Source organism: Micrasema longulum, unplaced genomic scaffold, assembly GCF_059751315.1.
Source record: "Micrasema longulum isolate JH-2025_06_02 unplaced genomic scaffold, ASM5975131v1 h1tg000533l, whole genome shotgun sequence".
In the NCBI taxonomy this organism is placed as follows: Eukaryota; Metazoa; Arthropoda; class Insecta; order Trichoptera; family Brachycentridae; genus Micrasema; species Micrasema longulum.
The window spans coordinates 528,455-547,720 of record NW_028277729.1 but is presented as its reverse complement, the minus strand read 5'-3'; the positions used below and the strand labels follow the sequence as shown (position 1 = coordinate 547,720).

General features: G+C 30.8%; 1 protein-coding gene across 8 annotated transcripts in view; it reads right to left on the bottom strand.

Annotated features, from left to right (window-relative positions):
• Positions 1-5,203: 5,203 nt before the first annotated feature.
• Positions 5,204-19,266, bottom strand: part of LOC148280814 (uncharacterized) — a 35,251-nt gene continuing 21,188 nt past the window's right edge. For 4 of the 8 annotated variants that reach the window (XM_088227745.1, XM_088227742.1, XM_088227743.1 and 1 more), the window contains exons 4-7: positions 18,729-18,842; positions 11,277-11,542; positions 8,418-8,571; positions 5,204-6,652 (exon numbers count right to left, since the gene is read on the bottom strand). In XM_088227745.1, coding sequence (XP_088083871.1) covers positions 5,252-6,652; positions 8,418-8,571; positions 11,277-11,542; positions 18,729-18,842 — 1,935 coding nt within the window. In that variant the 3' untranslated portion in view covers positions 5,204-5,251. Of the gene's footprint in view, positions 6,653-8,406; positions 8,572-11,276; positions 11,543-18,728; positions 18,843-19,266 lie in introns of all 8 variants that reach the window. The other 4 variants (XM_088227749.1, XM_088227750.1, XM_088227748.1 and 1 more) reach the window with 1 other exon arrangement.

Here is a 19,266-nt window from a genome sequence, read left to right as displayed (position 1 = left end):
GGTTTTTTTCTAACATTTGATTTCAATTGGAAAAGGTGTCTTCTCTTCTGTAGGAGGCTACCCAATATTCTTATCATGTGCGAAGATGCTTCTCCTTTGTCATAACGAGATCACATAGTGGTAAGAAATTACTGTAGGCAGGATCCCCGGAACGGATAGCCTCCTTTGCCAACGCCTCCACCTTTTCGTTACCAATATCACAATGGCTAGGGATCCAAGACATAATATAAACACACCCTTTTGTTGTACCACAATTCAATATGTGTGATTTTTATTTAGAAACTTTGCTGGTCTATCTTTAAACCGTATCCTTTTTATGTTATTATATCATTATCGACTGTTTGTTTCTGTAAAATAAATAAATAAATAACAATGCTTTTAATAAATAAAGAAGAAATCGAGTTTTCATGCAGAGCTCGTCCTCGGGATAAGAAGATGGGGGGGGGATTTGATTTTTTGTAAGGCACTCGAGGAATTCGACAGGAAAAGAAACTTGCTGTAAATACTGATGCATTGTTGTGCAATTTGTACATCTTTGAGATTCGTCGTCTTCACAATATATGGCCACACCCGTGTGGAATGGAGAATCTGACCGAGATCCATCAGTGTAGATAATGAGGAAGTTCGGTGCCTTTTATTATTTTTTATTTATTTGTTAATAGACTACTAAACTAAGCCGAATTTTTTTTTAAAGCTTTGAATTTCTGAAATAACGCGTGAGACGTCAGAGGTTGTACACTGTTAGTTCTTCCCATTGGTCCATTTATGGTAAGCTAACCGAATATCCTTCACAGCTGTCAGTCACATCATTGGTTGGTTCATATGAACCAGTGACGTCAAAGTAGTGCGTTTTATTAAAATAGTTTTTTTTTTTTTTAATACATTTTCAAGAAATTTTGCCGTACGATTTAATGCTCTAATTTTTACCGAGTGCAAGAAAACATTTTTTTGTATCCAATTTCCTGTAGGGCTGAAGTTCTTCATTCTTCAACCTATCCATCTTGACGACCGAATACGGTAGGATGTACACTGGGGCTGTAGGTGGCTTTCAACTCCGAATGTGAGTTCAATATTTGGGGCGTATATAGAAACATTAAATGAAAAACGATAAAGGGCGAGAAGGTCTTTAGGGTTAATGTTAAATTCAAAAGATTTGTAAAAATTAAAACTATTGACTAGTAAAAAGAGCGGTTTATGGGACCAAAAGGATGATGATGTCACACAGTAAGAGAGAAGTTTACTTTTTTGAAGAGTAGGTTACTTTTTTGGACAGAGCATTTTAGTAAAAACCTATCCGCCAAATATTGTCTTCTCATTCCGAGTGGGGCATCAGAAGCCTCTACCTGTAAAGCGTTAATTGGAGAGGAACTCATTGCTCCAATGACTAGTCTCAGACTTTGGGATTGGATCCTGTCGAGTCTTTGGAGATTATTTTTTGAACATGGTTCTAAAAAGAACGAGGCATAATCAAGGTGGCTCCGGATATATGCAGTGCAAAAAAGTCTCTGTATAAAAGAGTGGCTCCCCCACCATACTCGCGAGACTGCTCTTAACGTATTCAATCCGGCATGACACTTGTTTACTATATGGTTTATGTAGAAGTTCCATGTAAGATGAGTGTCCAAAATTACTCCCAAGAACTTAATCTGGGTCGTTAAAGGGACTATCTCATCTCCATGACGAATTTTTATGGTTGAGATTTTTCGCTGTCTACAAAAGGTTGTGGCATTACTTTTACTGGATGATAGATCTAAGCCATGTTCCACTAACCAATGCTTTCCAAATTCCAAAATTTGGGTCTTTGTTGGGTTTAAGGATAGGGATGATGGATTGGTTTTCCGTGAAGGGGGATGTTTCCTGATTCAAAGATCATATTGATCTGTGACAGGATGTAAGAGAGGGTAGGATCGTTGTTGTATTAGATAAAACTATATAGGATACAGTCAATCCCTGGAGCTGAGTCGGTAAGTCTGGTCAGAATTCTTACAGATATTACAAAAATAAAATGGTCTGACTTATGGTAAAGTGTGATTTCACTAAGATTTTATGTGTTTTTAAAATTATTCTGGTGTGCATTTTATATCTCCGTGTCCAGACGGATGAAGAATACAGTTATGTGTGTGAAATGGAACCAGAACCCTGGACAAATGTTTTCGACTCAATGGCTGCTCTTAGGTAAAAGTCCTGAATAAGGAAACCAAGTGGAGATAAATCTGTCATATTGTGGTTTCATGGCTAGTGTCGCAAACTTTAGGATCTGAGGATTTGATTTCCATTTTCAAGTAGTTTGAGTTGATAAGAATGCAAATATATCTTATTAATTCTTTTTTATTTAAAGACGTTTTGATCTGCAATATTCCATTGCTCCTGGACTGACACCTGAAGTGTAAGACTGATCACCTCCCCTTTATGTAACAGATGATCAAACTACAATGCATTTGGTTTACCAATGCAGTGCCCTATGCACCGCAAGGTGAGGAAAGAGGATGATGATGATGATATTTCATATTTATTATAATAAGTAATATTTTAATTGGCTGTGAAAACTAAGGTCATATTTTTTTCCATTAAATCTTTGCAGGTTAATATTGCACACATAGTTTTTTATATATACAGGATGTTCTTTAAACCCTGTCACATTCAAAACCACGATGATCAGTACGGACCAGAAGACATATTAGCATATTCAAAAAATATTTAGAGCAAAGAAAATTTTTAAAAGTAAAATATTTGAAAAAACCAATGGTTGCTTACTTCAGCAGGGGAGAAGCGAGGGGACCGGTTTTCGGCGTATCAGTCTCCCCCCTTCGGTTCTCCCCCACAGAAGTAAGCAACCATTTGCTTTTTTTGATATTTTATTTAAAAAAAAAGTATTTCTTCTAAAAATTTATATTAATGTGCCAATATGTCTTCTTGCTCATACTGATCATCGTGGTTTCGGATGTGACAGGGTTTAATGAACATCCTGTAAATATATATATATATTTTTATTATTATTGACTTGTTTAAACATCATAACATGGAGTTTTATTTTTTAAAAAGCCTTTTTTTATTTATATGAAGGGCCTTACTAACAAACCTGGAATAAGGCCCCTAATGTTTTTGGTAAGATGGTAAAATTCCATAATATGACAGTTATTAGAAAACAGCTTTGAAACAAGTAAATAACATGTAGAATGTAAAACTATTCAGAAACCTTGTTTTATTTATTTATTTCAATGATTTTCATTTCTAATAAATAGTATTTTCTTTGTAAAAAAAAAAAAAATTTTTTAATAATCTTTTTATTTTCATTCAACATATTACAACGAAATGTACAAGTGAGAAAAACTGAGATTCGGTTAATTCCAGAAACAAAATGGGTACATCTGAAATATATTTGGTATGAAAGCATTAGAATAAGCAGTAAAATTGTAGATATGCAAATCATTTCATGAATATAATATTTGATGAGCATTATCGCATCATCATTTCAATCAACATTCTTATAGCACCATGATAATACATTAGAAATTTTATCATAAAATAATAATGTCGATGAGAGTTGTAAAGTACTCATAATTTTTACTATCTGGAAGAGGCATACTATTGATGGCAATTTTTTTTCAAAATATTAATTTGATAAGTAATTTACTTTTTCAAATATTTGTCATTCAAATTGTTTAAATTCCTACTTATTTTGGCACAAGAATGACCGCAGAAAGCACAATATTTTTGAAGAGGAATGATATTGCATTTTTTTAATGTACTACCTAGCTAAAATTATTTTGGAGACAATTTTATGATAGCTCAGTGGTTAGTTACGCTGAAGTAAATAGTGATCTTTTTTATGAACATAATTTTAAAAAATCTTTTATGCTCTGATTTATTAGGATGTTTAATCGACAATTATTTTTAAATGCGATGTAAATGAAAAGTTAAATAAGTAAATGTTATTTGTAATCGCAAATCCGAACGCCGTTGATTTGTATTAGGGAAAAGTTATATCGAGTAAAGCTATTTATTGAAACATACTAACAAGGAATATTATCACTTTGGAATTGTCTAAAGCATTTACATTTTTCCTCTTAATCATAATTTGAGATATGTTAGAAACATTTCTTCGTATAGACAGACCATTGAGGATAAATTTTATTCTTTTTTAAAAACATACACACATATATTCATATCTACACATAAACTATAATTTAGATGAGTGGCGTCTTAAAACTAATACAAATAAAAACTAGCATTTAACTAAAGATAAGTGGTACACGCAAAAAATATAAAAATCGGGTTTAAAAGAAATCTCTCAGTAACCTACAAATGTCACATTAATAACGAAACCTTATAAAGACTAGACATAAAGGTAATCTAAAAAGGGGAATACATTTCATTAATAACCTAAGAATTGTGCCTTTAGAAAGCATATTCCGATGCGTTCCTTTAGGAAATATCACAACTGATTAAAAGTCTCATAATGAAACAGTCAATAACATTTTAATAAATTCATTCGATATCTTCAAACACAGTCACATCGTGTTAAGCTCAAGTACAGCAACCGTGACCGGTTTTACTGTAAGCCTTTGGTCTGGACTTGTAAGCGTAAAAGTAAATAGGATATTCTGTTATTCGTCATTACTTCATGCCGTCTTCCGTTTGCTCGGCTTTCTACTTCTAGGGAGAGTTGCGGAGTTCGAAAGGATGACCTAAAAATAAATTATATTACATATATACTTAGTAATTAGGCAAGTGAGACTGATAAATACAAAGCTTTACTGCAAACAATTTGTATGCGTTGTTAGTTAAAAAAAAAAACAAGACATTATCATAAAGTCAAACAGCTAGTTTCACCATTCAATAAATAGCATTACAGAAATAATTAAAGTACTTGTTAAAATAGTATGATATTATATAATCATGCTTAAAAAAATATATATTAGAAGGTAGAACATTAACGTTACACAATCTATAATTATTATAGAAATGATATTTGTTATAAAAATGTATAATCGAACCCAAATTAAACTTTTGACAAAAACCAGTTTTGTAATTTCACATGTTAGCATTAATTCAACAAAACAATACACATTTTAAAATGTTAATTAAAAATACAAGAAAAATAAACTTAACTAATAAAATCTTAAATATGACAAAACACAAAAAAATCATAACTAAAATAATAAAATCTTACATCATGTTTTAATTTATTTTATATTTGATATTTTGGGTTTCGATTTCTCCACAAAAATAATTTTTCAGCTAACCAAAATCAAACATCGGTGCTTTTACTTTCCGTGTTCATCACTAACGTATCGATTCTCAATGGTATGTATGTGTAGTTATTATTATCGATGAGTCGTTCAGATATTAAAGGTTCAATATGTGTTTGACCAATCTCAGTTTTCCTCGTATCATTACAGGAACTGACTACACCAACTACTGGAACCTCAGATTTTATTTGTTCGGTTGATATCATATCTTTATCCAAAGTTTCTTTGGGCAAATCAAGTGTTGGATTTTGTGAGTCTACACCTGTTTTTTCCACTTCTTTTGAATGTTTGATATTTAACGCAGAGCCATTATCACTAAGAGAACTGTTCTCATAAATACTCTCATACGATTCGTTGTCAGAGGTGGATAATTTCGCACCGTCTTCGGGAGTATTCCAAAAGGCAAGTTTGGATGGTAGATGCATTAATTTAGATAGAGAGGATTCATTTTTTCCTTTTGATGATGAGCGGCTTTTGGTTCTCTGTTTTCTTTTAACCGGGGTATGCGACAGAGCACTATCTGATCGTTTTACGGAAATACCACCTAAAGATTGATCCTTATCTTCTGGTATTTTAGCATCGAGTGATTCAACTTGATCACATTTCGAATCCATCTTTACCTCTATATTATCTGTATAATTTTTTTCAGATGGGCTTGATGAGTGGCAAGTGGGAGGTGGTGGAGCATGCCGTTTTTTATGCCTGACAATTTTATTTTTCATAACTGGCGAACTATTCGGAGTAGTGAATTCAGCATCACCAGATTCGTCTTCGGAACTCATATTAGAAGATGAAGCCCCAATACTTCTTGATTCTTCGTTTATTTTACCAGTTTTATCAAAGATTGAATACGGTTTCAGACTGTCAACAGGTTTTGAAGAATTTTCTTCGATATAAGTATTTTCTGAATCAGTCGATTTTGGCAGTTTTTTATCATTTAGTGGTGATTGAATGTTACTAATTTCTACGTCAATGTCATTGTTTTTTGTAGATTCTGATATTTTACCAGATGGGGATTCAGCTATACCAGGATCCAAAGACTCGTGTAAACACGGTGATATTGATACATTATCACAATGAGAAATTACTAAAGGTTTTTCTACTTCTTTTAAATGATGAGCTTCAGTAGAAGTTACAATTCTAGGTTTCTCGATGATGTGACTATTATCTGAATCGAAAAGTTCTTTTAATTTCAGGTATTGTTGATAATCATCAACTGATTTGTTACTATCCACCCGGCCATGTATTTCACTATCCATAATAAATCTTAAATACTGTGAAATGATATCTTTAGAATAAGGTAGACAAACAGTTCCATCAACTCGAGGGAAGGGTAAATTATTAAAGAATGATGAGGGCTCGCCGTCATCATCCATTTCTTCAATTAACACTTCACTGTCCTTCAAAAAGAAAAAAAAAATTCACCCGTGACATTCTCGCAGAGATAATAAAATATGTGTTTGAAGAATATAAAGTATCAAAAAATGAAATAAATAATCAAAAATACTTTAATCTACCATAAAAAATACATTGTACATACATAATTTAAACATAAAATACATTAATCAAACACAAGTGTTATTAGTGAAAAATAATAAAAAATATTTGTAAATATCTGTTGTTAATTCGATCCCATATTTATTATCAATACATATATTATATATAGGGCTGTAGTTCTATGGTTTGTGTGGCAAACTCACAGATCAGAGGTCAGAAGTTTGAATCCCACTCTACCACAACTTGATTCTTATTTCTTAATCTATAGTTAGTTATTTACTGCTGGCTGAAAATGGCTCCCGAAATTAAAATATTTTAGTAAATCAAAGGACACAAGAATTTATTTTTTATTTTGATATTGCATTTTTTTTTAAAGTCCCTAGTCATTATTTCAATGGTCCTTACATAATCTGGGCAACAATTATCTATATCAATTTCTCTTTCAATTTATAAACGCATTGCTTCAATAATATTGAATTGTGCACAGAGAAATGAAAAATTTAAAAAAAAACTGAAAAATTTCAAGGATTTATGTCTTTACAGCTTTTATAAGGTATGAATACATAATTGCCCGTAAAATAAAGGACCAATGATTTATACTACACTAACATGTTCTTTTTTGAAAAGGACATATCACAGCTCGGACTAGCAAAGCTTAATTTTCAAAACCATAGTGTGTTATTTCTATAATAAATTACAATGAACTTCCATCAAGAATTTTCACTTACAAACTTAAATGTATAGTGTGTTATTTTTCCACAGAATCTTATGATAAAATAAAAACCTAGGTATATTTAATTCCTAGTTCACCTTGTGGTGTATTACTAAGCACATTTGACTATTATGCATGAGACCATGGGTTCGATTCCCGACAAGATAAACTTAAAATATTTTAAACAAGCGTTTGATCACCGTAATATTTAATGATAATTAAAGACAAAATGTAATATAATGAGTGATCAATTAGTTTACCAATGAAGTGCCATGATAAGAGAATGATGATGGAAAATAATTGGATACATATAAGGCGACACTTGTCGTAAATCATAAATGTTTCCAATTTCGTTTCACCCCTGACAAAACAAAATTGTAACGAGGAAGTTCAGTGCTATAGGAAATTGGATTTAAAAAATGTTTTCTTACACGTGGTAAAAATTAAAGAATTGAACTGTAGGGCGAAGATTCTCAAAAATGTATGAAAAAAAAAAGATTTTAATAAATATTAACTACTTTGCAACGTCACAAGTTCATGTGACCACGTATTTACAGTAACCAATCAATTATAGCATTGTTATGTTGTTGTGGCAACGGACTTCCGGTTTCCAGGTTGCCATGTTTTCTGACGTTTGGCATGTACATGTTTGGCGAGTACATATAATTTTTTTTTATATTTCCAAGAGCTTCTACTTTTAAATGTTAGAAAAACTCACCTTAGTTAGATGTGGTTTCGAAGTTTCGGTGGTGATTAAAAAAATTACAAACCTTTAAAAACCATAGTGATAATACAATACATAAAGTAAAAATGATTTTTTTGGCTTAGTCTATTAACAAATAAAAAAAAACCGCTGAACTTCCTCATTGTGGGTCAATAATTTTAACAACAAAAGCAGCAAAAATACATACAGAACAAATGAAGAATGATGGAAGCATAAAATACCTTTATCTTACCTCTGCAGCTCCGGGTCTCTTGATAGATGTAAAAGTACTTCTGGTCACCTTACTTCTTGTACGACTTGTACTACCCCCAATAGATGCGGTTCTCACTAGTTTGTCCTGGCCACTTGAAGTGTCCGAGCTAACATCTTCCGAAGATCTTATTTGACTAAAAATATACAATAATTGAAAAACATTTTGTAAATTTATATAAATATTTTTAAAAGTGTGCTTTTTTCAATTTATCTCTTCCACTGGTGAGAATGTAAAAACACTACTTGTTTCTGGAGCTGGCGATCTAGGTGGATGGCACAGCTCAGTTGGAGACAGTGTTTGTTGGGAGCACTTAGGCTGGATTATGTTATTTATTTATTTGAATTTTTTATATGCATATACAATAAATATACATATAAGGGCGGGCATATTGCCTTAAGGCAATTTCTTCCTACCTACCCAAACCGTTCAGTTTGAGAAAATTATAAATACATGGACATATTGAATCTTACAATTTTATACAAAAATTAAAAGCAAAGATTAACAAAAATAAATATATGTATAAAAAAAAATAACACTTTACTATGAAGAGAGGAGAGGGGATGGGAAGGAAAGAAGAAGGATAAAGGAACAATTTAAATATTTAGATAGTGACATTTCAATCTTGACTTAAATGTAAATAAAGAAGGGGCGTCTCTAACATTAGTGGGTAGATTATTCCACAATCGAGCGGCTACTACTGTGAAAGAGGAGGCAAAAAAATTAGAGCGATGACAGGGTATTAAAAGGGTTCGCTCGTTACTAGAACGAAGAGATAGTCCGTGTTGTGAAAGAGGTTGGATGAGCTCTCTCAGATAAACAGGCGAAGTGGGATTATTTAAAATATTGTGAAGAAGTGATAGAATGTGAATGTTTCTTCTATGCCTGATACTGAGCCAGTGTAGTTGCGTGCGATACTCGGTTATGTGGTCAAATTTGCGAAGATTAAAGATATAACGAATACAAATATTCTGCAATCGTTCTAACTTATCAAGCAATTCAGAGTTAGCATCTGGATAACTTACATCCGCGTAGTCAAGGAGTGGAAGAAGTAAGCTCTGGACTAATGTTTGCTTAACATTAATTGGCAAGAAATTCTGTAATCTTTTAAGTGAGTGCAAACTGCTATAAAGTTTACGACTAACTTCGTCAACCTGATCGTGCCACCCTAAATGCTTATGAATGATAATACCTAAGTTTTTGACTGAAGTCATGAATGGAATTTCTGTACCATCTATTTTGAAAAGAGGAAGTGTGGAAAAATTCACTTTTGAATACATTTGTTTACTACCAACAAGTACAATTTGAAGTTAGTTAGTTGGGTACTCAAGATTTAATGTTTTTGACAGGCACTCACACGAGTGATCATTGTTACGTGGAGCTGTGCTACGAAAAATGGGAAGTATAATGTATGTAGAACGGGTATAAATATATTAAAAATATTGGAAACAATATAGGTATATGGAGTTGGTCTAAACACCCGTATAAAAAAAGATAGATTTCCATATTTTTTTTGTACCCATTTATAGTAGTATCTTTTTGAAAAATAAAACACTCAATCTTATACAGTGGCATTTAAAATTACAGTAAATGTTTTACATGTTACATTATAGATAGAGAATATTGTACAAATTGTCATTGGCAGGTTTAAGTGGCCACTTTTTATACTGTGTAATGTTTACTGTTCCGCTATCCAATCCTTGTCTAAAAATATTTGGACAAACTCAAAATATTGTTAATAAGTGTTTTATTCCTTTTAATGTCTATTATATTATGTTCAAGATAAAAAAATATATGGTGTGAAATCTACAAGTGTATATTTTGAACATAAGACACAAACTATTTACTTATGTATCGTACCATCAAAAGATATATTAGAGCAATTTTTTTTATTTCGTCTTAAAATAGTACAAACATTATAAAACATTAATGTTCTAATATTAACTTCGTCGGCCTCGTGGTGTAGTGGTCAGCGCGTATGCCTACCATGCAAGAGGTCTCGGGTTCGATTCCCGACATGGTTGACATGAAGTATTTATTCAAATAAGGGTGTTTTTACACTTGAATATTTCATAGTCTCTGGACCCTGAAGCGTTAGACTAATCATCTTACCTACACGTAAAAAAAAAACAAGTTACACTTCGATTGGTGTACCAATGCAGTGCCCTATGCACCATTAGGTGCGGAAAGGGAATGATGATGATGAAAGTCGATGTTTAATTAATCAAAAGTACTTATACATTGTAAACAAAGAAAACCCTTCAATACAATGATATTTGTTTTTCAATACATATTTTGGAAGAGAAATATTTGTGTTCTTATAGTTTACCATAATATTTTAATTTTGGGGGGCCATTTTCAAAGAGTTGTAAATAACTCACTATTAGAAAATGGGAATCAGGTTGCGGTACGGCGGGGTTCGAACCTCAGGCTTTTGATCCATGATACGAACTATAACCCAGTTTCTTATTTCTATGTTCCTAACAAAGTTAACTCCACCACATATCAAAACTTTTGATTTACCTCAAAACCTAATAATTTGCCATTTTGAGCTCTAGCTTCTACCACAATTCGCTTTCTAACACACAAAATTTGACATTGCAAAAAACAAATTGAGAATTATCACTGCAATTTCCATATAATATATAAATAAAATTTTATTTGAAATTTAGGGAAGTATGTAAATTTATAGGTATTTGATATGGTCATCTTTCAGTTATCAGTATAAAAATTTTAATAATGACATACATAAAATTCCACCAGAAAACTGTTTGTAACCAAAGCATAGGATACTTCATTACAAAATAGTTTTAACATAGCATAATTAATGGCAAAAATCACCTTAATTTGATATCCCGAGAATTTCTATTATGACCCGAGATATCCATCTCGGGGAAGATCATGTCCATTCTCGGAGTGCTTTGTGGTCGAGGACTGCGACCTCTTCCGTGGCCCCCGGTACTTCTCCTGACGAGGCGAGGGTCAGCCAAAACCACATCGGAAGCTTCATCCAGCTCCTGCTGATTCCGACAGTCAGTTTCATCGGCCACCGATAAGTCGGAGAGACTATAGCTTCGTCGGATTTGCTGAACTAAACCTCCTCCACCCTAAAAACATGGCCATTTTAAATTCAAGTAAATATTTAATTAAAAGATTTTCGTAAGCTTATTAAATTTATTAATGCCTCCCAACCATCAATGATCTACACTTTTTTAGTTTTTATTTTGTAAAATAACTTGATTTGATGAATGTAGAATAACAATTATAATACGTAAAAATAATAACTAATGCGAAATGATAAACTTTTTATTTTTTATATTTTTTTCTTTACATTTTACAATAGACTTACATAAGTTCCAAATACAAAAAAAACTATTAGGTACATTAACACCAAAAAAAAATCCCACAAAGGCATGGTCTGTGTGTGGGTATACATTTTATTTTTAATTTAAATAAAGGCTACTGGAAGAATATGATAGATATCAAAAAGTTAAGAAGTGAGTGCTGATATTAGAACACAATTTTTTTTGTCACTAATGAGAAAATTATAATAAATATATCTTCAATTTTTAGTTACAAATGTCGAAGTATATTACTAAATGCATATGTATGTTTTACATATACATGTAAATGTACATATAGTAAGGGTCTACGTTCAAGGCGCTCGGAAGGAATATGATAGTGTTTTGTGACGCTGTCCGGTTAAGTAGAGATTAAAATTAGCTGGTCGATATTCACGAATAAATTGTATTCTTAAATATTAAGGTGCCAATTTGCATCGAAACTCAACCAGGCAGCATCATAATACATTACCGCAATCCTTCCGTGCGCCTTGAACGTAGACCTCGTCTATATGTATGCGGGCTTGTATGATAACACAGTGTTTGCAATTGGTATTTTTTTTTATTCCTAATAATTACCTTCATAGGAAAATTTTTATTTTCATTTTATAATTTTTTGCCATTTTTAATATTTACATTCTTTACTTAATTGATGAAAACTGTATTCTCCAATGACCATCTTTGTCATTTTGTAACTCAAGACAAGATCTGGACTTTTTTGGATTAAGTTTACAACGATTTAAAGGAGCACTAAATAAATAGTCCAGATCTTGTCTCTATATCCTTTATGTTTGTCAATGTTTTTTTCTTCTTTTTTAATGTTTTCAAGTGTTCTTTTATTGTAATATATTTATCCCTATGAATTGTATAAATGGACAATGTCTGTAAATAAATAAATTAATTAATTAATGGGTGTTTTTTTACATCTAAAAATCTATCTGTGAATTTTAAAATGGAATTACTCAATATTTTTCTAAATAAAATAATAAATAGATACCTAAAATGTGATGTTATTTTTTATTTAAAAATAAACTCATGTATGGACTAAAAAACAAAGTATTCATTATTTCTCATTTATTTAATTAATAAAATTAACCTGTTACTTTTTTGGATTATTACGTACCTATAACCAAAACACCAAAGTTGTGTATTAATCCTTAGTTAAATTTATGTAGGTAATTATAGTTTTACACACAATTTAAACCATGAATTTATAGCTTTATTATAATATACTATCTGTAATTTGTCTGCTCCGAGGAAGACAACAGTAAGTTAAATCAGATTGGTAAGTTAGTTTTTTTTCAAATTGAGAATATAAGTGAATGTTACACAGTGTGTAAAGTGGCCACTTAAACCAGCCAATGACAGGTCATAAGCCCTGTAAATGCCTAGACTTCCATATTCCCTTCTCGAAAACTTTTTCCCTCTCTGTTGAAATAAATTTAAATGAGAATATAATATTTATATTCAATTGTATTTAATTGTACGAATATTCATTAGAACATACAATTTCAAATTTAACATGAAAAGTTTGAAACTGACTTTCTCCGATTTGGAGTAAATTAATTATTATCACACTTTTAAAAAATATTTAAAAAATTACAATATTCACTTGTTCATATTTCAAAATGTAGTATAGATCATTCATTTTTGCGAGGCTCCGGGTATATTTACAAAGAATAATAAATTATTAGTTGTGCAAATGGTGGGTAAAATAAAACATTCATAATAAAGTCATGCAAACTCACCTTAAATATTAGGTCTGCCAGGAATTTATTTGATTATTTTTTGAGAATTTATTGTATGTAATTGTGATTTGTTAAGCGTATGGAACGATCTTATTAAATGTGATGTTAATTATGTCATTTTTTAAATATACAAGTTAACTAGTAATAAAAAATACTATGTGCTTATGTAACTTAAAAAAACAAAAAATACATATAAAATTGTAAAAAATTTTGGTGTTTTGACATTTACAAACAAATACCATAGATTGAATTATAGTTCATTCTTATTCTGAAAAATGGAAGTACTATATAAGCTCCCAACGTCACTGCGACCTATGTAGATCTATTGTGATGGGTCCCCATAAATTAATCATCCTCAAGCCCAGGTATTTAAAGAGCTCGGCTACGAGTGGAGAGCGGGTTGCTAATTGATAATGCTAAATCTCCCCCTCCAAGAACAGATCCTTAAAGTATCGGGCTCTTAGGGAGCAGCACTTCTACATCCTCAGATGTATCATACATTCAAGAAAAAAGATTCAGTCACAAGTAAAACAGTTCAGAGTGCAATAATTTACTGGTGAGTTTTTACCGATTCAACGATAGGGCAAATTTTCTAATACATATATCATGTGCTTGTTTTTTATTGAAATCAATTAAACATTGAAATGAATCAAAAAGTATTTTGGAAAGTGGATTGTATTAAAACAAAGATTTTTTATATTCATGTATTAAATTCTAACAATTCTTGAACATCACACAAGAATTTTTACATAAAAAAGTACAAAAAAACACAAATCACTACTAGTATAAAAATGGTACAAGTGTGTCATACGTAATACATAACTACAAATAAATGTCATAACATCTTATAATGTATCAAAATATAACTATCTAAAATTATCTATTGTAGCAGTAGTACCTTGATTTCCTCCTACTTTCCCTTGAATATAGTAGTGCATAAAGCACTCCATTAGAACACCGACCAATCAAATACAAAAAAGATAAGATGATCACTCATACACCTTGCTGCTAGTCCAGAATACTATGAAATATTATAGTAAAAATGCATCTCAAAAAGAATACATTTCATGTTCTGTCGGGAATTGAGCCTGGAACCTCATGAATGGTAATAGCCTAAGATTATTACACATGGACGACTCTACCTGAGTTATTTCTTTATTGCAAAAAACATAATTGATTTTTTTTCATTAAATAAGAACATTGAATTAGTTGAAGATTATTAGGTCACACCTATTTTGTATATAGTATGAAATCTGTTCATTTTTAGGATATCTTTTAGCACCACCTAATAATGCAGGTTAAAATGCAGGCACAAAACAGACTGAAGAGAATTATCACTAGGAATTAAACCTAAAACACAAGAGTGAGTCACTGCACCACAAAGGCTGCCATTTTAAAAATGATGCAACAGACCTTACCTATGTCCCCCTTAATTTTTGTTTATATAATATTACAAAACGTTGGCTAAATTAGCAAGGTACCACTGTACAAAAAAAATTAGCAGGTCATGACAAAATAAATGTAAAAATAAAAAGAAAATTATTTTATCAAACATAATTAATCAAATTTGTATTGTTTTGAGATAATTAAAAAATAAAAAATCTGAAGTATTAATTTTCTTACAGGTTAGACAGCAAATTTTAAAATGCATTTTTTCAGTCTTTCATTTAACAGCCAGCCAGAGCATATTATATATTATTTATGTACATATTGAAATAAAAAGCTTCATATTATGTTGCTCATAATTCATGTAAACAAAGTAAAGTTGTAACAGCCTAAGGAAATTAGGCAATCAATTTTACATAAGGAAACCACATTAATAAAAATCCAATATATAATTATGCATCAGATATTCAACATTAGAGCTGTAAATTAAAAATATAAAGAAACATTTGGTTAGGTAAAACAGTTAGTCAATTTTAAAATGGAATGAAATAAATAAATCAATCGAGTTTACACATACAAAATCAAGAGCATGGAAAAAAAAAGAAAAAACATAAGACTAGAAATAAAGGAATGACTCTAACAAAATTAAAATGAGGGAATAATTTTGAAAAAGCCAATGATATAAAACAACTCATTGATTTGGCAATTCATTCCTATTGGATACATGTAAAATCATAAACATTAGTTTTTAAAAAATGATCAGTTATGTAGTTATTATATTGATTAGGAAAAAACTAAAATGCCGTGTTTAACTCTAAAACATTAAAATTACAATAGGTTAAAAATACTTTTATTTCTGATACATTTCATCTTAAAAAGTCACAAACGAGTCGCAAATAAAAGTGTTTACGAGCTATAACCTAAATAACCTTTAAGGATTAAAAAAATTCTTGGTTTCCAACAAATATAAGAATTGAATTCAACAAATTCACAACACCAGACATAAATGTCGTTATCTGTCTGCCAAACATTATAGATCAGAAGATATGTCTGACAGACAAATCAAATTGTGCAATTTTTTTCCCATGTACTATACAGAAAAAATTGTGAACATCTATCGAGTAATTTGAGCAGTTTAACTGATTTAAATGCGAGTTAAAATAATAGGAATAAAAACAATCAAGTTTACATAATTGTCTGTTGTATTCTATTGAGATCGTCATCAATTTCTTTATCTCTATTTTTCTTAGCTTGATTTCTAGTTTTTCGGCTCGTGCTTCTAGGTCGCTTTGTAACCCCCGTTGATGCTTTCTTCTTTGTGACTTTTCTGCTAACTCTAACAGGGGTTTCGTCTATCTCGGCATTTTCTTCCCTATATATTAACATTGCTATGTCATCCCTTTCCACTTTAGGAACCAAAGGCATAAATTCCCCTTCTTCCGATGATATCTCTATAGGACCATCTGTGATATCTGATCCATAGTGGACCTGATCAATAAACGCAACATCTGGAGTAGGATCTCTTCTATTTGTCACTGAAGATAAAGGCTGACGAGGGGATGGAAGCATATAAGGTCGGTTTTGAATGGCAAAGTTCTGTTCCCATTATGTTGTTAGCGTGATGACCAGCAAGAATGGGTAACATGTGAGAATGCGGGAGAGAAATCAAAAAAGCATGTTAATAAACACAAAGAAAAATAATCAAAATAAAAACTTTAAAAAAACCAAGTCGAAAGTGACAATAATGAGATTTTAAAAAAATAACACTTTATCAGAGAATAATTAAATAAAAAATAATAAAGATGTATTCTTTGTCTGCATTATGTTCACAATTACCAAAATGTAAAATAAAGTTTAAAAAAAATGTAGAGCTCCAGTTAACTAAAGCATGTCAGCTAAAAAAATTGAGCATGACAGAAATAATATTATACAAGATAAGCAATATTTTTGTAAATTGGAATAAGTTAATGCATTTTACTATTTTATAGCCAACTATTTTTTCAAATAGAGTTAAACAAATCTTAATCGTGGTGGCGAAAATAGCCAACCCATGTTTTTCGAAAAATTAGTTTTTTACGCCATTTTATCAGAAAAACTTATTCTTTATAGTACTGTTTCACTATGGCTAATTGTCGTATAATTGAGAAAATCTCTTATTTGAGAAGCAGAAATGACTCATTGGCTTAGTAAATATGTGAGGCTATTGAATATAATATTAAAAAAAAACGGAAAATGTAATTTTTTTAGTTACGACTTTTAGGCTCAGCAGGGCAGATTAGAGAATAGAGCTAAGTGATAACATTATTACAATACTAATTTTTGCTAAAGTGTGAAAGAATGCCAGGTGATTCTCCATACAAAAATTGCAGTAAAATAACTGTTGGCTCTCTTCACCACCACGACGACGAAATAAGGCATTAAATAGATATGGTTGGTAACTGTGCAAAGAATACATACATAAAACATGTGCGGTACTGTAATTACATTAAAAATGCAGTATTCATGGAACCAACACCAGAAGCTCTTTCCAAACAGGCCTTATATTACCGGTGCTTAGCATTCTGTGCAAATGTGGTCATACAATGGTGATTTACGAGATCATTCCATTCATTGCTAATGAAAATTACATTACAAATAAAAACGATCACTTAATTCACCAACTGAAACTGCGCTGTATTAATAAAAATAAATTAAGCTTTTAAAGTTTTAAAGCAAAATCAAATACAGAAATAATACTTTGTTGATGAGATTTTTTACTTGTCGATAAACACATGATTGTTTTTACAGTCGTTCCCTTTCCGCACCTAATATTGCAATGGGCACTGCATTGGTACACCAATCACAGCGTATCTTGATCATTTTTGTTACATGAAGGTAAGATGATCAGTCTTACGCTTCAGGTACCAGTCCAGGGACTATGAAATATTCTAGTGTGAAAACACCCTTTTGAATTTTTTCAAAGTAAAGAAATATTTACGTTCTTATGATTTACCCAAATATTTCATTTTGAGGGCCATTTTCAACGAGTTGTAAATAACTCACTATTAGAAAATGGGAATCAAGTTGGGGTAGAGTAGGATTCGAACCAAGGACCTTTGATCTGTGAGTCCGAGACACTAGCCACAGGACCACAACCCGACTCAATAAATATTTCATATCAACCATGTCGGGAATCGAACCCGAGACCTCTTGCATGGCAGGCTAACGCACTGATCATTACTCCACGAGGCCGAATTGATTTATATTGTTTTTATAATTTAACAAAATATTATCTGATGTATTCAATAATCCTAGTTTTTTTAAAATAACTTAATTGTGTCCTTAAGCATTAATTCTGAGAACTGGGACTTAATTAAAATATACAAATAATTCTATTGTCCTTAGAAAAAATAATAAATGTTTAAATGTAAGATGTGTAAAAATGATGGTGTAGGCAGCACCAAACAAAATTTATTTTCATTATTTACCTACATGTTAATTACTAATAATTTATATGAAATAAAGTGTTGAAATTTATTTTTTTACACTTGTTTATTCTTTCTTTGTTTTATTATATAATATTTATTAATATTTATTATTATTATATAATAGTTCTCATGAAGCAGGGTAATAATTCAGGGCAGCTTAAGTTTTATTTGGTGAGAAGTCATTTTAAGTGTTTTTATTTTTGTTGTTTTTGTAACTGTTTTATTAAAACAAATAATATTCTAATACGAACAACATCAAAATGCTTAAGCTGATCTGTACATTTATTAAAGGGGGATAAGCCACATTTATTGTTACAAGGGAATTAAAAAAAATAGGGCTTTTATTCTTACCTTTATAGCGGTTTGCATAATGACATTGGTTGCATAGTTAACTCCTTTGGTTCCGAGATTCAGAACTGTGTGATAACCCTGATCTTTGGCTTTAGAAATATATTCATCTATTTCCTGAAAAAAAAAAAATATTAATCATTGAATAAAATATTTGTTTAAAGTGCTCTGCTGAAAACATTGATATTTTAATTAGTATAATACCTAAATTGTCAGGTGATATACCTACTTAGCTAACAATCATAAAATTTAAAGGCCTATGTGACTTCGATATTTTGTTTTTAATCACTAAATTATAATAATTAATTCTGAAATATAAATAATTTTTTTTTTTATTTAACTTTTTACAAAACACTTTTTTTTAAATATGAATACCTGACTGGGCACAATCCATGTCGAGGCATTCATTTACATGATTTAATATATTATACTTATGGTGTCTAAAAAATATATATATAATACATATAAAATAATACATATTCATACTTAAATCCACACAGATATACATCAAGACTTTAAATAACAAGACAAAATAACTACA